The 20,155-nt window shown below is 40.3% G+C and overlaps 1 protein-coding gene across 2 annotated transcripts; it reads left to right on the top strand.

Annotated features, from left to right (window-relative positions):
• Nucleotides 1–18,555, top strand: kcnj16a (potassium inwardly rectifying channel subfamily J member 16a). Of its 2 annotated transcripts, none has more exons than XM_005453675.3 (3): nucleotides 1–153; nucleotides 10,293–10,395; nucleotides 15,857–18,555. In XM_005453675.3, coding segments are annotated over exons 1-3 (1,371 nt in total). In that variant the 5' UTR covers nucleotides 1–152; the 3' UTR covers nucleotides 17,124–18,555. The 2 variants fall into 2 exon arrangements, with proteins under 2 accessions (XP_005453732.1, XP_005453733.1); XM_005453676.3 differs by lacking the exon at nucleotides 1–153 and adding an exon at nucleotides 10,063–10,078.
• The last annotated feature ends 1,600 nt before the right edge of the window (nucleotides 18,556–20,155 follow it).

Raw genomic sequence — 20,155 nt, 5'->3', positions numbered from 1 at the left:
ACGGCAACCCAACCTTTGTGAGGAGCATTGCTGCTGCAATGTCTTTTTTTTTTTTTAGAGCTAGTTAAATAGTAAAATATGAGGAAAAACATCTGAACGCCTCATCTAAGCCTCAGTGGGCGTTCCATTTCTGGACTTGAGTGCATCAAAAAAGTAAGTGACTTTAGCACAAAGCAATAAGGATGTGCATTTGTGGTCTGTGTTGATTTGCGAGCATCAGTTTGTCAGTGAGTTTCAATTCTCATTAAATGTTCTAAACAAGGTTGTTTTCCTGAATCTGAACTCTTCGCCTGTGTTAAAGGCTATTTTTACCCCAGAACAGAGGTTGAAGAAAAACAGAGCCAAGACTTTCTTGATGGAGATTGTGGTTGAATTAGGCTAAATAAGCAAGCTGTAGTCATATCATTGAATTTCGACCTCATGCTAAGATCTGAACAATCGCCCCGCAGAATGCTGTCAATCTGATTGGAAACTTTGGACCTGATATTCAAACCCAACTTGTGAGCCCAAGACCGCAAGACAACTCTTGAAGTCGATGATATTTTTAGTGCAGTTGGAATGAGATTGTTTCAACAAAGATATTTCCAAGAGATTCTGAGAGGTTGAATCATTTTGTCCGTTACAGAAAAAAGAGAGTTTGGCAAGTTAAAGACTGGATGTTAAATCAACGATCAGATTTCTTGAACTTGAAAAGTAATGACATAGTTGTGCAAGAAAGGGAACAGATACGTTACAAAAGAAACAAAACTAAGTTAGCAATGAAGACAGGAAGGTACAGTGGTAGCTCCAAACGAGGCCCCTTCAGACATTAGCATACTAGCTGAGTGAACACAGACATGCTTTTATTGAGGTACCTAAGAGGCTGTTTACACAGCTTGTATAATGGCCAGTAAACAAATAGATTAAGGCAAGTGTTTTTCAGACACCTTAATTTTATAGATCCAAACTCTAAACATGGCACCATAAAACGAAGTTTTATAAAGCATTTAATCTGTGATTAAAACCGCATAGGCTTATAGAGCTCTTTTAACATTGTGTGAATTGAGCCTGTTTGATTAACGTCTACATATTCTGTGATGAAATGGACAGAAATGGAGATCACAGTGTTTAAGCCTGGATTGCTGTGGATCCATAGTGGGCACCATAAACCATGCTGTTCCACTCTTCTGTTCAGTTTTTGGTGCAGGAAAGTAATAATTTGTGGTGATACATGTGAAAAAGTGGTAATCCTAAAGGGACTGCGTTCATTTCATTAAAGGCTTGTCAGTGGTAACACTGACACAGTATTTTATCCATCTTTTTTATGCAAGTCAAAGAGCTGAAAGTTTGAAAGTATTTAAAGTTTGCATGATGAAAATTGGCATTTACTTAATTTGCTTTATGCAGTCGTGTTGGTATCTCATTTTGGGCATCGAGGATTCAGGTTTATTTCCACAGGTTCAAGAACCAAACACTGTTTATTGTTATGTAGATAAAATTAAGACCACATACATGGGAAGAAAACACGATGGACCAAATCTGCAGACAGTATCTATGAATCTTTGGTGAATTTCATGGGATAGCACCTCCCAAAACCACAGACGACAGTGGTTCCAACTTTGGGCCCAGCACTTTTGTGGTGTGCAATTGCCAGGTTATTTGCACCAGCGCCAGTTGTTATGCAATGGAAATGCGCGGAACCATTTCTAGAATAGGCTCAGTGAAAGCAGTCTCCACTTTGAGGGAAAAATATGTAAGGTAGCATTATATCTACAGAGGTTAGCAAAAAGCTGATTGGTTCTTAAACTTTCATCAGCACATGGACATGCAAAGTCTTTAGGAAAGGGGACCTGATTTTGTTACTGGAAGCTTTCTGGTTTCCATTTGTGGTCAAAGAAATGTTGACCAGTGATGACTGCCTTTGCTTTGGCTGCATGCAGGCAAACAGTTCTTGGCACTTAGCTAGAGGGCACTTCCTGTATGTGTTGAACTTGCATGTTATCCCCATGTTTGTCCACGTTAGCTCTAGGAGGTTGGGTTCCTCCCCCACCATCAACAACAACAGAAGAGTTTTGTCAAAGAAATTCGAAATTTTTTCTCATTTAAATGTAACAGAATGAAATTTCTGAAAAACATTTCTTTTTATAACGTACGACAAAGTCTGCTCCCTAAAAAAGTGGACAGTATGTCCTTGGTTTTAACATAAAACTCACTGTTACAGCCAGGAGAAAAACAAAAAAGCCTCCCTTAAACTTATTTTTGGTTTAAGTCACCTTGTTTTCCGCTGAGTTATTGGTTATGTTATTAGTTCACTAACATAAACTAATGTATGTCTATTGACCACAACCAGCCAATCAACCCGATGATGTCACAATCTGTACTGGCACAAGATGACGCTAAAATTCTTTTAAAAATGTAACTTTAAGCACTTATTTATTGAATCCAGCTACACAGTCCGAGTTACATCTGTGTTAGTGTTTGAGATCATGGCTCAATGGTGTAAATTAGCCGTTATACATGAAGTGTTTCATGTCCACAAAGCTGGAGGCAAAATGCCACAGTCAGTAAGTCTTAAGTTGTCAGTTGATACCTGAATCCTACTCAAGCTTTTACATTTTAAACGGAATTGTTGGATTTTAAAGAGCTAATAAAAGAGAGAGGGTCAGCAGACAGTTGAATATAGTATATATGAGTGCTAAACAGAGCTTTTAACAGTAGTAAGTAAACTAATGGTTAACTAGAGGCTATCACTTCCTGTCTTCAAAGTGACTTTGATGCATCATATTAACCATAAAATGGCAATGAAATGGAATCTGTTATCAGTCTGTGAGTGAATGGGGTCAAGTTGGCGATTAAATGCAATTTGTGATAACATTGCAATTAACTGTGATAAATAACTTGTCTGTTATGATATCAGTACACAAACAGAAGTCCACGCCTAGAAGTCCAGAAGGAAAAATTTAGAGATTTGAAAAATAAATTTAAAAAATTCCTCCATAAATAGTGACATGCTTCAGGATGGAAATCCACCTGCAAAGCGACATAGGCTTTTGGCAATATTACTTTTATTTAGGAATACAACCAGTTGAGTCAAAATGAGTCAAGAGTCAAGTCTCTACTGCAAAGAGACCCATTGCTGATGTGTTGTGCTAAGACTACCTCAGATTGCATTATTACTGCAGTCATGTTGTCTTTGGTTCATGCTTGTTGTGTATTTGTGATGCATTTTTAATCACTGGGGAGGTTAAGTGTAGCTAACTTTGAACAAACTAACATTTTGATTGAGGCTAATGTAAATCTATGGCTCAACAACTTCTTGGATAAAAACTGGCAGTTTTCTTTTGTGATTTTAATAACTCTGAAAGTCAGCCCTGATACAGGTGTACAAAATGTTCAAATCAGGGGCCTGCTTTCAGCACAGATTAAGCCCACTTGCATTTGGGTGTCACAAAGTCCCAAATGGGGTCACAGCTGGCTGTGATAACAATAAAATGTTTTCTTCCTTTGTTTAATATAGTTAAGACAAATATTAAAAAGAAAGAGACGAGAAAGAGCTGCACAACAGCGAGAGAAGAATAAATAGTGAAGATGGAAACCTACAAAGTTCGCCAAATAGTCCGCCGTGGTTGAGAGCCAGTATAAAGTAGCTGTTTCCCCTGGTGGTGCTGGGCTAGATTAGCGTCACATCACAGCCTCATGAGCCATGACATAAGAATGCTTATGAAACTCACACATGCAGCACATAACAGTTGCTTCTGAATGAAACAGGAGACACAGTGAAATTACTGGAACCTCACGGATCCCCGGCCAGTGTACTCAGCCCAAAATTCCCTCCCAACGATTTAGCGCTTTCCCCCCCCCTCTTTCTTTTTCTTTGGTCGGTATATGAGCGTGTGTCTGCGTGTAACTATCTAAGTGCAAAAACATTTTGAAATTTCAGCTGTTTCCTATACAGTCGAGTAATAAGGGCTAACGTAAATCTTCTGTAATCCAAAGAAGGCCCGGTCACACACGAACACAGCAACTGCTTCAGAGCTGCCCTCAGAGCAAGGCTAAGCGAAGCAGCGTGTCTTAATCGACGTTTGTCTTCAAGCAAAACTGACTGCAGCTTAAAGTGACGCTGCAGTGACTCACCAACGTTTCCTTTGCACGCCTGACTTTAGAAGCTGAAAAAACTTCACACCCTGCGCACGTTTTTTTCTAAATGATTAACTTATGAGGAGCTGCATCAGTAAACTCTTGTTTATATACCTTATAAATATTACATTCATTCAGCTTAGAGAATTAATGTTGTAGTGGAGGAACTCCTCAAGCTGTCTGGTGTTCATTTCATTTTTGCTCCGTTACCAAGGAAAACTGAGTAATTCCTTAATCTGCAAACAATTATAAGATCACATAGCAAAGCAATGGTCACTGAAAGAGCAACAAGAGAAAACAAAAACAAAAAGAAAAACCCCAATCATAGGTTCATGAAGATTTTGACTATTTTTAAAAATAAATAATTAGGAAAATTAAATAAAAAGCTGTTCGATGTCTACTGGTTAAAATGTCAGCAGGAAGTTTTAAGTCGTTTTTCCAACTTGAGCCAACGTCACCAGCTTATCCAAAGCCCCAGCTGCCAATAACAGAGGGAATACCATCCTCAGCCGTTCCAGATGTAAACACACTTCCTCTGGAAGAATGTGAAACTTTTTCCGATGTTCTCCTTCACCGCTCGTGTTGACCAGCTGTGTAGTCAGTCTTGAGGTGCAGAAAGCTAATGGCTTCAGTTCGGTTTGATTCACCTGATCATCGGTTGCATCTTTAATGTGGGCAAGCTCCGGTACCCCGTGGTGGAGGCTTGGAAAACTTTCTCTGGTGCTTTTATGTGTCACTAAGCAGCTTTCCCCCAGATGAATGAGTCAGTTTTTAAAAATCTTGTTTCCAGTTCTGTGATAAATCCATGGTGGTGGGTGGTGGCTCATCATAAGCCTTCGAGCATGGACTATTACTGAAAAAACTTTTGAGATTTTTCAGGTTTTCATATTGCTTTAAAGAGTTAAATACCTAATTTTGCCAATGTTTATTTATGGTCAGCGCTTCTGTACAAGTTGAATAAATTCTCCACCTGAGAAAAGGAGAGCGACTGCGTTCTCCACTGAAGTCATGTAGCGAACATGAACGACAAGCCCGTGTAATCAAGGTGAAACCGGAGCAGGATGTCCAGCGCAGTGGCTCCTGCTCTAACAGTCATTATCACTGAACCGCAGTGAACCAAACCTCAGCAGCTGTTAAACAGCTTCCTACTGCAACGCTGTTTGTTTGCTTATTCTGCCTTTTAGAAGAAGATACACTCTGAATCATTTCATGCCAACTACACCGCCTCACAAATGCCGGTATACACCCTACATGCATGCAATCTTTCACACACACACACACACACGCTGCACAGATGCTCAAGAGATACACACACGCAAACACAGACATGCACACAGAGGAAACAAATGTGGGATTGAGACACGGCCGGATTTACCATCAGGACTTCCTGAGTGGACACCCAGAGGCACATCCCATAAAAGGAAAAAAAAGTCCAAAAACTGAGGAGAAAGGAAACAGCTTTTCCTCTCGATGCACAGTTTAAATGCATATCACATAATAAATGCAGATTTTGCCAGTCGGCACGTTTCAAAAGCACATATTTTAGTCTAAATGGGGAATTCAAGATCGAGATGAGTAAATCAGAATAAAACTGAAGCCTCACTTAAAATTCAACATTTAATTATACAGAAAACGATCTCTACCCCAGGTTCACCCTTTCTCTGATGCAGTCTGTCCATACGTCTGTTTTTAAGCTGTTACAAGAAAAGAATCTGGCTGATCTTTTATCATTTGAAAATATCTTCCTTTTTTCTAGAATTTCTTTGGAAGCATCTCTGCTCAGAAAGCAGCCAGTGTCTGCATTTCACACCCTGAAATCTTTCTGGCCTCTTTAATTTGTGCCTTGGCTTTGCAAGCGGACGTTTGATCAGAGCCCCGCGCACACTGTTCTCATGTATTTTTGTGGATCATTTTTATTGGGAACAAATTATTTCTTTTTCCTGGAAATGAGGTGATTTGTTATGGGTCTGCGTTTTGCTGAGACCCCTGTTAACCCACCAACTTCATGCACACGTAACATTAGCATGCACGCAGACACAAAGGAACACACACACACACACACACACACACACACACACACACACACACACTAAAACGAAAATGTGTTCACTTTTAAAAAATGCAGTCAGGTTCATAAACAGAAAAACTGGCGTTCTTTTGCAGACATACTCTTAGACACCCAGAGGAATTTAATGTGAGGACCCCCCACTGTGCCCCAACTAGAAAAATAAAAGCACTGAGTCATTTCATGTACTTTGCCTTCTGAGTCTGCAGATTTTGCTAAGGTGTCAAATAACTGGTATTAATGTGTTTTCCTGCAGCAAAAGCCAGTGAACATATAGTGCTGTCCCAGCAAAACAGTGGAGGGTTAAGTTCACAACCAAATGAACCACAAAGTCCAGCAAAATGATGTTTTCTACCATCATAAACAACTTTTACATGTTCCTCTTCCACGTAAGGATGCAGAAGACGTGACACAAACTAACCGGCTTTTGTTCTGGAGATTTTCTTTCATTCACTTTTTACTGTTGTTTTGGTACAGTAAGGAAAAGATGATTCTTTTACAGGGTAAAACTCAGGTTTCTGGGTTAAAATACTTTTAAAAGATTTGTTTTATTATACTGTTTGAAAAACACACAAAAAAACTGTTGATAAATCTTGTCTCTGCAGGGGGAAGCCAACAACAAGCTTTCCTCACACACATCATCGTGTTTTGATTCAGTCGACGCAGAAATGAAGGAGTATCCACAGATGTGTCGGCTGACGAAGCGTTTGTGCGTCAGAGTGAGAGAGGGGGGTCAATGCAGCTCTGAGAAAGGAGATTTGATCTTTTTCTGAATGGTTAAAAAAATATGAAAATCAGTGAGTTACCCCTACACTGAGACTAAAGGCTGCTAGAACATCTCTTTTCTAATTTTTTAACTACACAAAGACTACTTCATACTTAGAGCTTATTTCCAGCTCCCCATGTTTAACTTTTCAATACTAGAGCAGCTTTGCATGACTCACAATTCAAAGTAATCCTCATTTATCTTATTAGCAGGTAAATATCTGCCCTCACTGACATCATACAGAACCAAGAGTAGAAAAAAACTATTCGGCTGTGTGATGAATGAATGTTGGAGCTCAGGTGTTTGCACACTGACTTAAAGTTAGGGGTGTGGTGACAGGTGTGCTAACAAAAGGTAGCTGATGGCTCTCAGCCTCACTTCCACCAGTTCCCAGAACTGGACCTCATGACTGTGTTTGTACGGTTGGTGTTTGATAAATAATATGACCTGCTGTGCAGTACAGAAAGTTTCCACTTCTTCTATTTTTCCAATCTGTTGCTTAAGATTAACGAGCAGGTATCTGTGTCCGTGCATCACGTGTGACTTTAATAGATGCAACTAGCTGGGCAGTTAGTTGGTAACATGGCACCCTGCTCTCTTATCCAAATATGGTCACTTGTGACTCCAAATGAAAACAACATGGCGCCAGCAAAGCTTCAAAATGAAGTCCAGAAACCAGTGAGTAGTAACGCTTTGGCTACGTCCACCTTTTGTTTGGAGCAGTGTGAAGCCTGAGCTTTTGGCTCATAGGGATTATGTACCCATGCGCTGACCTCACTATTTAAAACATTTAATATGAGCTTCCACCGTCTGCACAGAACACAAGGCCAGCTGTAATGACAGGTATACTTAAAGGCACAAGTCAGTCTTTCAGCCATTTGTGGTATCCGTTTGCCGCTATTCATACCGTAAACACTTAAGTGTGTTATTGACCTAACAGCAGGCTCTAATTTCCATCGTCCTAGATTTGTTTGTAGCTATATGAGAAGGATTGCATGTACTATCAAAGTAAGATTTATGAATGTTTTCTCCACCGCCACACACAGGCTTACAGTCAAAAGAATTCCCTGTTTGAAACCCGAGTCAGGCTTTTGGTCCTGGACAAAGTGAAATAGCAGCACAGTTATTAAGTAAGAGATTAGATGTTTGAGTTGAGCGCTATCAGGAGTTTCAGGCTGGGAATAAGGGAATTTACACTAGGCCTTTCAAAAAGAGAGGCACAAGAAAACACTGAGTTCACCAGCTGTTAACTCGTTGTTGTGAATGCAGGCGGATGAGCGAAAAGTTGTTTTCTTTTTCGTGCACAGCCAAAGTCAAATATGTACATCGCAGTCTTTAGGAATGGGCTAATCCCACTTCTTCCCCTCTGAATACTGAACGTGCCGGTGTCAAAAGTTGTGTGTAAATGGTGAAGTTGTGTGAACGATGACATAATGCTTGCTCTGCAAATGCCACACTGACGGTCATCCGGCTGTTTTTTTGTCCAGCCAGGTCATAAACCCAAAGATATTCATACAGATTAGATCGAGAGATGGACTGATTCACAGGCTGACACCTAATAAACCGATTCCTCGTCAACTAAGGAAAGTTGTGAGGAAACATCAAACCTCACAGGTAGAAGTCCCACACAGTCACTCAGACAGAGACTCCACCTGAAGCATAATAACGATATAAATTTATGACGAGCGGTGAAATCAAAAGCCTGAGAGCTTTTTGAGATTGTAAAGATGACATGAAGAAAGCGACATGCAAACTCTGCAACCAATCCTCCAACAAAGCTCGTCCTTGGAAACATTTAAGATAACATTCTGCTGGTTTTTGCAACATTTTTAGAATCATTACTGTTTCTGCTGGTGTTATTAAGCAGCAGATGTTCATACATGTGCTCCTTCACACTCTTACCTGTAACATTCCGGCCTTGTTATTATGCACTGTTTTTTGAACCTCCTGTTCAATTCCTATAATTCACAGCTAATCCCATAGCACATTGGTTATGGGTTAGCGCCTATTTTTTATTGTTCTGCATTTTCTCCGTTCATGCTTGGTGAATCAGTCTGATGAAATTTGTTGCTAATGTTGATCTGCCTTCTTTCTTATGTCCTGAAACAGCCAGTAATAACAGTGGTATAACCAAAATCATTTCAGGATGCATAACAGAAGTGTATTTACATATAGGCAAAAGAACACTGATGTGTTGCATTTATTTATGTGTCTGACAGCATGGCTATAGTCGGACTTTCCAGTGGCAGGGAGCAACAAAACCTCCAGAACGGAGCAGGCATCAATGAGAACAGATATGACTTTGATTAACTCAGACACAGAGTGCACTTGGGTTGCAAAGCAGCTTGCAGATGCATATCAAGGTTACTCAAGCACTAATCTTACCTGTATTTTTACAAATTTTTTCAAATTGTCTTAGAATATGTGAAACTAAAAAGTCTTGTCTTTAGACAGATATAAAATGTTAATGTGTAGTTGTGTAGAAAATACTATACAATGCTGAAAAACCACGTTCTTCAGATATATAAAAAAACCCAGCAAAGACCTGACACAGGACCTGAGAGACCTGAATATCTGGTCCTTAAATTGATCCATCTAATGTTCACTGACACCTTGTCAGAAATACTCTCTAAACTGATTCAACAGGTCTGATGGATCGATGAATCCATCCATCCATCTTCATCCGCTTTATCCGAGGCCGGGTCGCGGGGGCAGCAGCCTAAGCAGAGAAGCCCAGACCCCCCTCTCCCCAGCCACCTCCTCCAGCTTATCCGGGGGGACACCAAGGCGATTCGATGAATCCAAATTTTTAATTTCTGTTTCAAGTCATCATCAACATGTATGGGGAGAGAGGTCCTACAGCCATCTGTTAAACACGGCGGAGGCTCTGTCATGGTTTGGGCTGCGTTTCAGTCAGTGGTGTTGGAGACCTCGTCAAAAACTGACAAAACAATGAACAGAAAAGTCCTGTGACATTGTGATCCACCATGCAATATCATCTGGAAAGCATCTGATTATCAAAGACTTAATTTTTTAATGTGCCAATAATTGAAACAATCTCCAGAGTTTGGACTTTAGCATTATTAAAGCAATGTGGGATCATCTCGACAGAATGGAACAAAAGGAATAAGGTGCGGCTCAAGACTTTTGCACCCAGCTGTATGATTGTATTAACTGATCTGCACCTGCAAAACAGAAACATGTGCGAAACCCAAGTCATATCTACATGTACACACTCCTGCCCGCCTTACCCTGTATAGACACACCTTCAAAATTACAAATGCTCACCTGCCTGTGTGACATCACAAGATGCTAAAGGGAGGTGTTAATCTCTGTTTTTTACAGTGGCGAGTGGGCTGGTTCATTCCAGCAGGTGGCTGCTCGGAGAACCTCTCAACCCAGGTACAGACAGTCCTGCACTCGGATCAGTGTTTAACTATACAGAAAGGTAAGAACTGATCTTTCAAGTCTTTATATTTTTACTGTTTTGCTAATCAGAAATTTCAGTGTCAGAGTGTCAAAACTGATCTGCAAGCCTGGTGGAACTGACATTAAATATGGATTTAGATGCTTCAAAGATAAAAAAATAAATAATTTTAATCTACTAGATAAAAATGGCAAAACGTCTTTGCCCATTTAGCTAATCTCATACTGTATACTATATAAGAACTGGTGTTACCTATTGGTTGCCTGAGGCTCTTATAATGGAATGAATAACTTCTACTGCAAGAAGTACGCAGAACAATTGGTAATCTGAGCTACAGTATTAAAAACAGGAACACGACGCCTGGCTGTTTAAAAAAAACCCAAAGCACATGACGAGATGTGGTCAAGGTGATAAGTAATGCTTGTACTCATGTTTCACAATGAAATCTGATTTTGCCTGGAGGGTTACTTTAAACATCACATGTGTTTTAAGCAATGCAGGGAATTAATTTCAAAAGTAAAGAGATGAGGTGAATGTAAGAGGTGGCACGGCTCATCACAGCAGCACTGACTGTTTCATAAATATGCGTCTATTGAACATTCAAACAAGCAAGAATGCAGACTGCAAAAGTCATGCCGGTTATGGAGAAAGATCGTGCAGTTGTAGCAAAATTTAAAAGTCACACGACACATTTAAATTATATTATCCAGGTCTACAGTTTTTAAATATAAGTCCTGAACTATGACATTGAAATAGGATGGTTGAAACATACTAAAAATAATAGAAACATACTGAAATCTAAAGAAGATTTAATCTAAGATTTAATCTCTTTCTGATGAAGCGAACACAAATCCAAACACGTGTTTCATTCGCGTGGTATTTGAAGCGTGAATAAACCATTAACCTTCAGGAGTGGGCTGCTTAAAAATGATCAACATCCTTTATTGTGCATTTAAAAACTTATGGCACTAAAGCTCCTGAAGCAAGCCTCAATGACAACTGAATGTAAGTCTAAAGGGATTGGTTAAGATGGAAATATTCCCAAAAGATTGGAGGCTTTGAAGGTCATTAGAGGTGGCAGACAGCTCCGGGGTAGAGTTGAGCTAGCCACCTGTATACACGGTTCTGTTTCAGTGAACCACAAATGGGTGGCACAGTGTCATTTGCAGCAAGTGAGCATGTAATGGAGTTGTAAGTGCCCCGAGCAAGAGAGGAAACAAGCCAATTGCCCAAGTTGTTTCCAGAGTTCATCCTTTGATTCCTAGACATTTAGGCTAAATTTAGAACACAAAAGGATGCTATCAAAAACATGTTTGCAAAAGATAATGACATAAACCTCAGGAATATAAAGTATCACAACTCTGAGTGGAAACTTCATGCCAAAGGTCAGGATGTGTTTTGGTTGAAAGCACTTGTTCTGTGTGATGTCGTGTTTTGTACACAGAACACAGAATAAGGCAAAGTGGTTGTGGTGAAAACAGCCCAACTTCGTGAGTCAACATCTCACAGGGACCTGCGAGGCCTGCCTGAACGCCGCTGTACTCGTTGCTAAGGATATTCCGACGACTGTCTATCATTTCCTGGAGAAACAAAGCAATCTCAGATTACAGTACAGTATATTCATCGCATGACTGCAACAGGTTTTTTTTTTTCTTAGTATCTTGAAACATTTAAAAACACATTGGGCCCTGATTAAAAGGTCTTTTCATAGCCTGACACTCCACTTCCTGTTATGGTCAAATTCACTCTGACAACACTTACATCACCTTAAGAAATGTCAAATTAATAATGCACTAATTATGTTTATTAGCTGACTGCATGAAACAAGATGAAAGTATCTTAATTTAACTTGTCTGCTTGTGTTACTCTTAAAGACCAGTTTTAATGATCCCATTTAATATTCGTTGTCAGAGCAACAACAGCATTAGTTTTCATCGTGTCCTGGTGTTTAGACTGAAGGAAAAGAGAAAAATATTTATTAACAGTAGCTGCAAAAAATGCATATTACCTAAATCTAATGTGCATTTTCACAATTCATGTACGTGGCCAACAAGATGTTTACCATTCGTTTTAATGTATATTTTTTCAGCAATTTTGCTGAAATTTTCAATTTAAATCAGCTTTATTTACACAGCACCAAATCACAACAACAGTCAACTTGAGGCACTTTTTATTGTAAGATGAAGATCGTACAATAATACGGGGAAGACCGCAGCAATCAGGTTATTGAATGAGAACAGTCTTGGCGACAGTGGGAAGGAAAACTCCCTTTAAACAGGATGGGCTGAGGGGAGGGAGAGAGAGCCAGATATTGAGAATAACTGATGATTAAATGCAAAGGGGAATCAAAATATGTGAGTGGACAAGAAATGCTCAGCAGCCCAGGCCTATTGCAGCATAACTAACATGCAAACATGTTACCTTTCTTGTGCCAGGATTGATGTGCACTATAAATGTCCATTATTTTTTTAAATTGCATAACTAATGCAGGGATGTGGTGAGGTACACCCTAGACAGGTCACCAGTCTATGACAGGGTTAACACAAAGACACTCATTCATGCTCTCATTCTCTCTTTCAGTCAGTTACAGCCAATCAGTAAACCTAAGCTTGTGTCACACAGACCTTGTGACTGGTTGGCGATCGACTGTCAATCACGGGCCACAAGAGACAAAGCGGTGTTCCCCAAACAGTTAGCGAGTTGTTGCTGGCAGTCACTTATTGCTAAAACCCCAGCGATGCAGGCCTAGACACCGGTCAGTGACGCCCCCGCTGCATATACTGCTACTTAACACAGATGAAGAGCAAAAGTCAGGTCTCATGTACTGAAGCCCATCAATGCTACCAGTCCGTGGACATTCTTCAGTGAAAACGTGAAAATGCTGAGCTCTGCAGAGAATCACTGAGAAGTTTGACGGTCTTGGAGTTGCTAGAAGAAAAAAGTGACAAGATTACCAAAATAAAGTAGGGTTTATTCATTTGAACACTATGAATATCTAAAAAAAAAAATGCCTTAGCAATCCAGCAATTCAGTCATTGAAATTGTTTTACATATCTTGGTATAGACCAAAGTGGTGGACTGACTTACTGTACCTAAGCCTGAAAATGACCAATGATCAGTAACAAATGTGGTTTTCACTTTGTTTTATGTAAACTGAGTATTTGTTGGAAGCTTAAATCTATACGACTAAAGAAAATGATCAAATACATGAATCATTTGGCACATCTTAATGAACGTTTGATGACTGCCTTCACTTTTCTAGTGTTCTGAAAAACATGGCAACTAGGAGTTAGATTTCAAATTGATAACCTACGAATGCAACAGTAACTCAGTGTCAGTTACTTTCCAGTAGGAAGCTGCACTTTTCTCCTTTTGTACTATCAGGGTATTTAGGAAGGGATTATGGGAAGCTAACAGGACGTTGTTTCTATGACCTCATGGAGCGAGCTCCATGCTCTGGCAGTGGAGATGTTCACTGTGGCCAGAAGAAAGTGGAGTCTGTGACTGGAGCCCGGTTCACTCAGTCAGATAGCGGTGATTCAAAACCCATTTGTTTTGGGCGTAGAGGATGCTCTCAGTGGTTTGGCTGTGATTGATCCTTCTTCTGCCCGTGATCGCACCATGACACTATTCCAGTTTCCACATTAATTTTTCCCCTGCTAACTTTGACCAGTTCAATGCAGTGGTGTTTCCTTTATTGGCCCTCTGACAGTACTTTGACCTCCACCCAGAAAAAAAAGGATTTTGGGCCATTGATTTTGGACAGCAGCAAACCTCTGCATGGAAATATGTGCAAAAGACATTAATCTGTGGCATAAAACAAGACAAAACAGTTTTTTACAGAACAATTCACATGAATTCTTCTGTTTGATGCATTTTCAGAACTTTTAATCGTCTAATGATGATTACCGTAGAAGATGAGCCGTTAATGGATTTTTTTCAACTACTGCCTGAAGGTGCATGAATGCCATCACCTTAGCAATGGCTTATTTCACAAAAACTAACTAAGAAGCTAAAAGAAGTGGCAGCTCGAGCAAGCACTGTTACAGTGAGTTTTGTATCTCCAGGCAACTGCCCCATTAAGATTAAACATATTAACACAAATAGCAGGAAAAGTGGGATCATTCATGGTAAACATTCCCATATTGCTACCTAAAAATAGACCTTCAGAACAAATCTACAATGAAGACAAAATTATAAAATACCACACAAATGACATAACCTTGGAGATTACCAACGGATGTTTCAATACAGGGAGACCTCCACTCTTAATTGATTCCTCTAGCATCAGAGTCTGGAAAGAGAGAAAGTGGAAAATGGGAGGAGGCCGGGGTTTTACTCTCACAGTACCAGGAAAAGCCCTTTAGGATGTTCCAAATGAGAATGTTAAATAATTCAACAGCTTTATGTACATCACATCTCTGCTTTTTGTCAGAAATTAATTGTGAAATTGAAAACACTCAATAGCTAATTAGCAGTAGAGTCAAAATTAATTCAATTTGTCTTTATGAATGGTAATAGTAAATGGACCGACTCTCCTGAGGCATTTGAAGATAGATATGGAGCTGAATATAAATGAGGATATTTCAGGTGCAGGTGCAGAAGTCTAATTAGAGCTTTAACAAAAATGTGCATTTTCGTGTCACAATTTTTGGACTCCTGATTTAGGTCAGACATCAGACGGCGGCTGTTCAGTCTGCAGACTTGTCCGTCTGCTCGTCTGTCTGTTATCTGTTGGCTCCAATTGTCATGACCTGCATTACTCTAATGCCCTTCACTCAGGCAGGTTTTGGGTCAGTTTAACTACAATACAAACTGCACAGCTCTCAGTCTAAAGTGGCAAACTGATTCAAAGTTAGTTGGGAGGTGAACTCTAAAGATCTGGGGGATACAATTATCCATCCAGCCTTTCTAGCTAAAAAGACCCCAAAACAATTGATTTTATTATCATTTAATTTAATTTTTTTTTGCTATTTTCAAGATTAATCCAAAGAAAAACATCCTAAAGACAGAGTTGATTTGCACAAATATCCTGTTTTATCCAGTCAACAGGCCAAAAATTCAAATATACTGTTTAAAGTAAGGTAAGAGCAGGGAAAGTGACACATTCTCTTATTTTAAAACCATAATGCAAATGCTGGTTTATGGTTAGATATTTCCTTTAAAAAAACACTTAAATGGTTATTCAATAACAATAGCAGAATATCCATCGTTCCATACATTTTGTTAACTGGTTACCCCTTACAAAGACTTTCCAAGCTGACTTTGGACATGTGGTGGGATAGAGTCCATGGGGAACCATTCACTTTCATATCCACTCCTAAAGATATTGTAGACTCACCAATTAAACCGAGCAGAAGTTCAAACTAGGAACCTTCTAGTCATGGTACTAACCACCTTGCAACATCAAAGTATAATCTGTTATTGTCTTTGTCATTGTTTTTGCACATAAAGACCTAACCATTCTTTGTGCTCCCTGCAGCCTCTGGAAGATGCATCACACACAGTATACATCTGTGAGCCGCACTGATGAAATCACCGTGAAGACTGAAAATGGACCCCGACGCAAAAAATACCGCTACGTACGTAAAGAAGGCAGCTCTAACATCATGTTTCGCCATGTTCCCGAGGAGAGGCTGCTGTTTGTGACCGACATCTTTACCACCTTGGTGGAGATCAGATGGAGGGTGATGTTTCTGATCTTTGCTCTCTCTTACATTCTGTCCTGGCTCTTTTTTGGGATCCTCTTCTGGGTCATAGCTCTCGCTAATGGAGACATCAAGGATCCCAACACTGATCCCTGTGTGTTTGAAGTCCGCAGCTTCACAGCCGCCTTCCTCTTCTCACTCGAAACTCAGACCACCATTGGTTACGGCTTCAGAGGAATGTCTGAGAACTGCATACATGCCATCATCATTGTCACCATACAAGACGTCATGAGCTGCTTCATCGACACGTTTGTCATTGGAATTGCTGTTGCCAAAATGGCCTCGGCCAGAAAGAGGGCGCAGACGGTGGGCTTCAGCAATCGTGCTGTCATTAACCTTCGTAATGGTTACCTTTATCTTTCTTGGAGAGTTGGAGACTTCCGCAGGTACCACTTGGTGGAGGGGACAGCTACCGCCCAGATAGTCCGCAGTATGATGCACACCACTGGGAGAGTTGATGTGACTTATGAAGACTTGGTCATCCAGCAGAAGGACATCATCCTTGCTACACCAACCACCATCTATCACAAGATCGAACCTGACAGCCCGCTGTACACCATGACTTACGCTGATCTGCAGAGAGCAGACTTTGAACTGGTTGTGTCATTTACCTATACAGACGACTCCACAGGTATTCTGCATCAGACCCGAACCTCTTACACTCCAAACGAGATCCTCTGGGGTCAGCTGTTCCAGGAGATGATCAGAGTCGGCAGGAAGAGCTACAGGGTGGATTACAACTTGTTCCATCGCACTGAGAAGGTGCATGTCCCCCTGGTTAGCGCTAAGGAGTTCGAAGAGAAGAAGCAACTGCGGCTCACACAACACTCACCTCGACATTCACCCAGATCTTCCCCGCGGCTCTCTTCACGATCGCCATCTCAGGATCACCGCGATAAATATTTGAAACCCCCGATGGTAAAGGTGGAACTTGTGAGTGACAGCCAACCTGAACCAAGTATTGCACCATCTCAATCAGACAAAAGTCAGGATCAAGAAACTCTGACTCAGCCAAATAATCAGACAAGTGAAGAAAATTGAAAGCAAAGCTGTGAAATTCTATTTCGTCAAAGAATGCTGCAATGGTGTTCATGATGGGACAAAGTTTGAGCTTGTGCAAAAATAATTGCTTGAGAAATTGATAAAGAGTTTCAAATATAGACAGGTTTTTGGGAAATATCACTTGATTTTAGAAAAGTAGGTGACGATAGCAGGTATGGCCATCCAGATTCTGAAGTTCTAACCTCACAGAAGCTTGATAAACCCTTTGCTTTATGTACAAGCAGCTGGATGGTCCTTGTGGCCCAAAACACAGTTAAAATACCCAGTGCTGTCACCAGACAGAGGTCATTGTTCTAACTTTTGTTGAGGCCTCCCAACGTAAGGCCATGTGAGATCTTATATCTTCCTCATTGAGCGTGGCTTCGAACATCTTAATTTTCTTTGTTTTAATATATTGCAGGAAGATGTCAGGGGATTAAAAATGACGAATGAAACTCAAAGGATTTATTGGTCCAAGGAACTTCATAACTCATTTTACCGACTTTTCAAGCCTACAGAAGATAAATGATGATGTGTGGGTGTGTATTACTTTAACATTTAAATTCATATTTTGGGTCATCGGCCTCTTGGTGTTATAAAAACTGTACATCACAGCTGATTGGTAGTTCTTGCTGGGAAAATAAAGGACAATGGACTGACAAACTCTCAGTAACAGCGGGGATACGCTTCAGTCCCCCTGAGAACAAAATTGTATAAGTCGCAAAGAAATTTCATGAATGAAATGTACATCTTCCACTTTTGAACCAATGACCGTTTCTGTGTCAAAACACGGGCACAACAATGCAGTGCAAACACAAACCCTTGCTTAGCTTATTGTCAAAATAACCTGATAGTACAGCACCTGAGTATCAGGCTTAGTACAACATTTTTTACCACTTATTATGTGGAGTTCTTAAAACTAGAGGTCATAGGATCAGAAAGTTTATTTGAAAAACACTGGAGATGAGTTCATCCACGCTCAGCTACACTGGGGTACAACCAGGCTGCAATAACCACAAGCACGTAACTGTGATTACTGATTACCATGCTGACTGGTTTGGGTTTAGCGGGTGTCACTCTGTGTTAAAAACATGAAGTTTTAAACCTGCACTGAGAAATGTTTATGAAGCAAAAATGATCATATGAATGTGTGGGTTAAAAAATAAGTAATTATGAGCCAGGCTGAGATAATCAAGAACAGCCTCTAAAGAGGAAGGCAATATGACTTTGACTCAAGAGGTCAAATTTTTAATATAAAGTTTAAAGTCTGCTGATGGTAAATAAATTTAAGTCATGGGGGTGACTACAGTAACATCCCATATTATGAGGTATTCAAAGTTTATATAACACACAGGGAATATGTAATGTTTTTTTAATGTTTGTGGTGGAGGAATCTTTGTTTAGTCATTTTAAATAAAACCTGTTCTTCAAACCATCTTTCTTTCTGTCTTGCACACACACACACACACACACACACACACACGCACACACACACACACACACACAAACTCCTTTTTAAATCTTAGTGAGGACATCTAATTGACATAATGCTTTCCCTTGCAGCTTACCCTAAACCTAACCATAACCTAACTGTAACCCTGACACTAAAACCACGTTTTGAGCCTCAAAAATGCCTTCAAATATTCTATTAATTGAGGAAGAGATGTGGAGGGTGCACTGTGAAAAAACAATATTTCCAAGTCGGGTCGATTTTTGTTACATCTGAAAACAATGCTAATTATAATATGCTACCAGTGTCAAAGGTTTTACAAAGTGATGCTTACATACATGGTTTGTGTCTCAACTTTGATGATCATCCCTAAGATGGATCGTGGTTCGTGCCTGAGAACAAAAGCTTTGATCGGGAAAGTCACTTTGATGTGAAGTAATCAGACAGACAACGATAACCAGACGCTGCTGTCCGACATGCTGCTTTGTGCACAATCCCATGTGACCCTGTTAGAGGGTCCACAGCTGACCAGCCAGGGCACGCTCTCAGCAGTCCTGATTATGCACCGTTCACCTGTAACTCTTCAGCTTTTGTTCGCTGAGGTCTTCAGACAGTTTGTTGTCTTGCAGAGCTCTTCAGCTCTTCTGCAAGATACTGTGGAGATTTTTGCTCATTCATTTAGAAGAACACTCTTGAGGTCAGATGCTGATGTTGGACAAAAGGGCCAGGCTTGCAATTTTCATGCTGGTTCATCTCAAAGGTGTTCGATACGGTTGTGGTCTGTGTGGACCAGTCAAGTTCTTCCACACCATACTCATCCAACCATATCACTATGGAGCTTGAATTGTGCACTGGAAAAGAACAGAGTCTTCCCCAAACTGAAGCACAGGATTATTCAGATGACCAAATTCCCCCACTGGCCGGTCTCTTTAAACATCTATTTATAGAGGCAGTGATTTTTTTCCCCCCTATGAAATAAAACAAGTACAACTGAAATAACGTCACAAACTTTCAGCAACACTTCACGCTGATCCCTTCATGATGAAACAGAAATTTTGGCTGCAGCTGCTTGTAAATAAAGCCTGACTTCACATTTGGAAGCTCATCTGCAACTGAAGCAAAGTTTGTTTTCAGATGAACGGCGTCATCCCGCGGAGGCCCCCAGGACGGCCACAGTTTAGTTTTTACAGGCCTGTCTGACCCCCTCTGTCTTATGATCACCGCTGACCTCACTGCATAAGGACATTTGATTGGCTAGTTATTAGAATAGCTAAACATACACTGGTATTACAGTGAAAGCAATGAGTCACTAATTTCATGGCTTTTAATGATCCTTGATGTTGACACAATACACAGAATACCTTGAAAGCCACATTCTTATTCAAATTGAGGTACTAAAGACCGAGTAATTATAATTCTCAGCATCAAGAGAAAGTCAAAGTAAATTTGTAGTGTTGCTGGCGAGTGGCGTGTGCAGAAGTTGGTCAATGTGAAGAGCAACATGAACAACTCTCCCATGGAGAGAGGCTTAAAAAACGTCTATAATTACTTTCTGAATTGTCGGCTGTGCAGCATCTAACAA

Source organism: Oreochromis niloticus, linkage group LG8 (genome assembly GCF_001858045.2).
Source record: "Oreochromis niloticus isolate F11D_XX linkage group LG8, O_niloticus_UMD_NMBU, whole genome shotgun sequence".
Classification (NCBI taxonomy): domain Eukaryota; kingdom Metazoa; phylum Chordata; class Actinopteri; order Cichliformes; family Cichlidae; genus Oreochromis; species Oreochromis niloticus.
This window is presented reverse-complemented; position numbering and strand designations above follow the sequence as displayed.

Coding starts and splice junctions, on each gene's coding strand:
- kcnj16a (XM_005453675.3), top strand. Junction 10,396..15,856: donor GTGTTTAACTATACAGAAAG/GTAAGAACTGAT, acceptor TGCTCCCTGCAG/CCTCTGGAAGATGCATCACA.